The 2,610-nt window shown below is 36.5% G+C and overlaps 1 protein-coding gene across 2 annotated transcripts in view; it reads right to left on the bottom strand.

The window, feature by feature from the left end:
* The window catches only part of kcnh2a (potassium voltage-gated channel, subfamily H (eag-related), member 2a), a 45,698-nt gene that overhangs the window by 5,514 nt on the left and 37,574 nt on the right, over positions 1 to 2,610 (bottom strand). For both annotated transcript variants that reach the window (XM_016278339.1, XM_016278340.1), the window contains exons 8-9: positions 972 to 1,171; positions 597 to 849 (exon numbers count right to left, since the gene is read on the bottom strand). In XM_016278339.1, the coding sequence (XP_016133825.1) occupies positions 597 to 849; positions 972 to 1,171 (453 nt within the window). The remainder of the gene's footprint in view (positions 1 to 596; positions 850 to 971; positions 1,172 to 2,610) is intronic.

Here is a 2,610-nt window from a genome sequence, read left to right on the forward strand (position 1 = left end):
AAATAGTAAGAATAGTATGCAGTATTCTAGTATGTAGTATGCCATTCCAAATTCATCCTTTGCATTATCAACAGATGGCACTGCCTGTCATTAAAAGAAACATAGCACGAAAAATAACAAAATGTCCACAAGACGGAGCCACACAACAACAGCTTTCTCATTGAAGTCTCAAAAGTACCAAGAATTCTTGTATTTTGAGTGAATAAAATAAAAATGATAGAACATTATTGACACGTTTGTGGTTTTATTCTGCATTCACAAGATTAGTCATAAAAAAACTAATTTAAATGATTTTGTTTTATTATTTTATATTTTATTTTATACTCTAATGGTGAGAAGAAGAGCCAAGGGGAAGTCGTGGCCTAATGGTTAGAGAGTCGGACTTGTAACCCAAAGGTTGTGGGTTCGAGTCTCGTACCGGCGGGGAGTGAATGTACAGCGCTCTCTCCCACCTTCAATACCACAACTGAGGTGCCCTTGAGCAAGGCACCGAACCCCCAACTGCTCCCCGGGTGTGTGTTCGTTGCTGTGTGTGTGTGCACTTTGGATGGGTTAAATGCAGAGCACTAATTCCAAGTATGGTACTCTTTCATTACCTAGAATGGCCACTACCACATCTCCCTTTAAGATCTCAATGGAGCCACGAGAAATGAAGTATAGCGCTGAAATCACATCACCAGCGTGGACCAAGGTGTCTCCTGGTGGAGCATGTGTAGTCTTGAACTTCATAGCCAAAGCACGTAAGCAACCTTTACTGGAGCCCTTGAAAGCTTTACAGTTCTGTAGCAATGTACGATTCAGATGCAAACAGATGTCTGCCTGTAAGCACTCTGGGAACCCCTTCAGCACCTGCAATGTGATAAAACATAGGTTCACGTGATAAATGGTACCACGTTATGTGCTCTGTCATGTGTGCATGCAAAAATAAACAGAGTATGCCCAGGTGTTCTGTATGTGGCTTTGTGACTCACAGCATTCATGTCAATGCCGTTAGTGTAGGACCAAGCATGCTGAAAATACTCCTCCAGTTTTTGCCTGAGTGGGTTGGGGATCTGGTGGAAACGGATGAACTCCCGAACCCGTAGCATCTGAGTGTGGTAACGCGCGGTGCCAGAGTACAGCCTCTGGATGATGGCTGACACATTTCCAAATATGCTAGCATACATCAGCGCTGTGAAGAAAACAACAACAAAAAACATTTTCTTTCAGAGCAGTGTGTTAATCCACACGATTTATCCACTTTAGTCCTCAAAATGCCCCCAAAAAGGCATGTCTACTAATCATGTTTAGTGGGGAAGTTTACTATTAGTGGCTCTTTATCAGCAGGGCCTTTATAAGACCATAGAATTTTTATTGAAAGTTTTGGCAAGGGGTTTTTAAACCAAAGACCCCCAAATATGATAATTTCCTTGTGAGGGACCCCTTCCTAAAATATAAAGGCAGCTATCTATTTTCAGGTATAAAGACTTATTTATACTGTGTATGAAAATATTAGAATATTAATAATAAATTATCAATAAAAAAAATTACATTGAATAATTGAAAAATTACATTATGTGTGATATTATACATTACTATTCAAAAGTTTGAGGTCAGTAGTATCATGTCATTTAGTACTTATCAGAACTGTTTAAGCCGTAAAGTCCATTCAGCATGCTTCTGTTTTTCAAATAAAACCAAATAATCAACACATAAAATGAAGTCAACAGACAGACACATATAGTGGTTGAAGCTCATGTGCATTAAATATAAAAGATGTTTACTCTAACTGTAGATAGAGATTTATCGATCTACATACATTTATCTATCTAGATACATATTTTCCCTCATTTTTTAAAGACTTTGAAGCATGCTGCCATATAAAACTCTGTGTGATCGCTTAAATATTGCCTACTGACAGCAAAAAAGTTTTATCTGTAGTCTTTTTATTTAATGTTGAAAATATCACCTAATCACATAAGTATGAAATTAATGAATATTAATATCATAAATATGATAATATCATAAGTCGCTTGCATTTTTTAAGATTACTGGCTGATTTTTGCAACTTAACGAACGAAACTACATTAACAACTAGCCACTCTAAAGAGGCATTTGTGTGTATTACTGCCAGCAGGGACCCAATCCACCAATCAGAGAGGTTCCTGAATCTCAACCGATTTTTTTAATGAGTTAATGTAGAATATCTTGTGTGAATATTTTACCCATGGGATCGGCACCTATGGACTGGAGTAATGGAATAAATTATAGGAATAAAATTACATTTTAAAATATATTAAAACAGAAAACTGTTATTTTGATATGGTATTTTGATCAAACAAATGCAGTCTAAATAAATAAATGCAGAGCATACAGGACATCTTTAAAAGACATTAAAAAACGTACAGACCCTAAACCAGGGTTCCTCAAATCTTGCCCTGGCTGGCTGCTGCCCTGCAGAGTTTAGCTCCTGATCAAACACACCTGAAGCAAGCTAATCAAGGTCTTCAGGATCACTAGGAAATCACAGGTAGGTCAGCTTGATCAGGGTTATTATTATTATTATTATTATTATTATTATTATTATTATTATTAATAATAATAATAAAGTTTTTTTTTAAGTTTCAATGT

Source organism: Sinocyclocheilus grahami, unplaced genomic scaffold (genome assembly GCF_001515645.1).
Source record: "Sinocyclocheilus grahami isolate Dianchi unplaced genomic scaffold, SAMN03320097.WGS_v1.1 scaffold121.1, whole genome shotgun sequence".
Classification (NCBI taxonomy): Eukaryota; Metazoa; Chordata; class Actinopteri; order Cypriniformes; family Cyprinidae; genus Sinocyclocheilus; species Sinocyclocheilus grahami.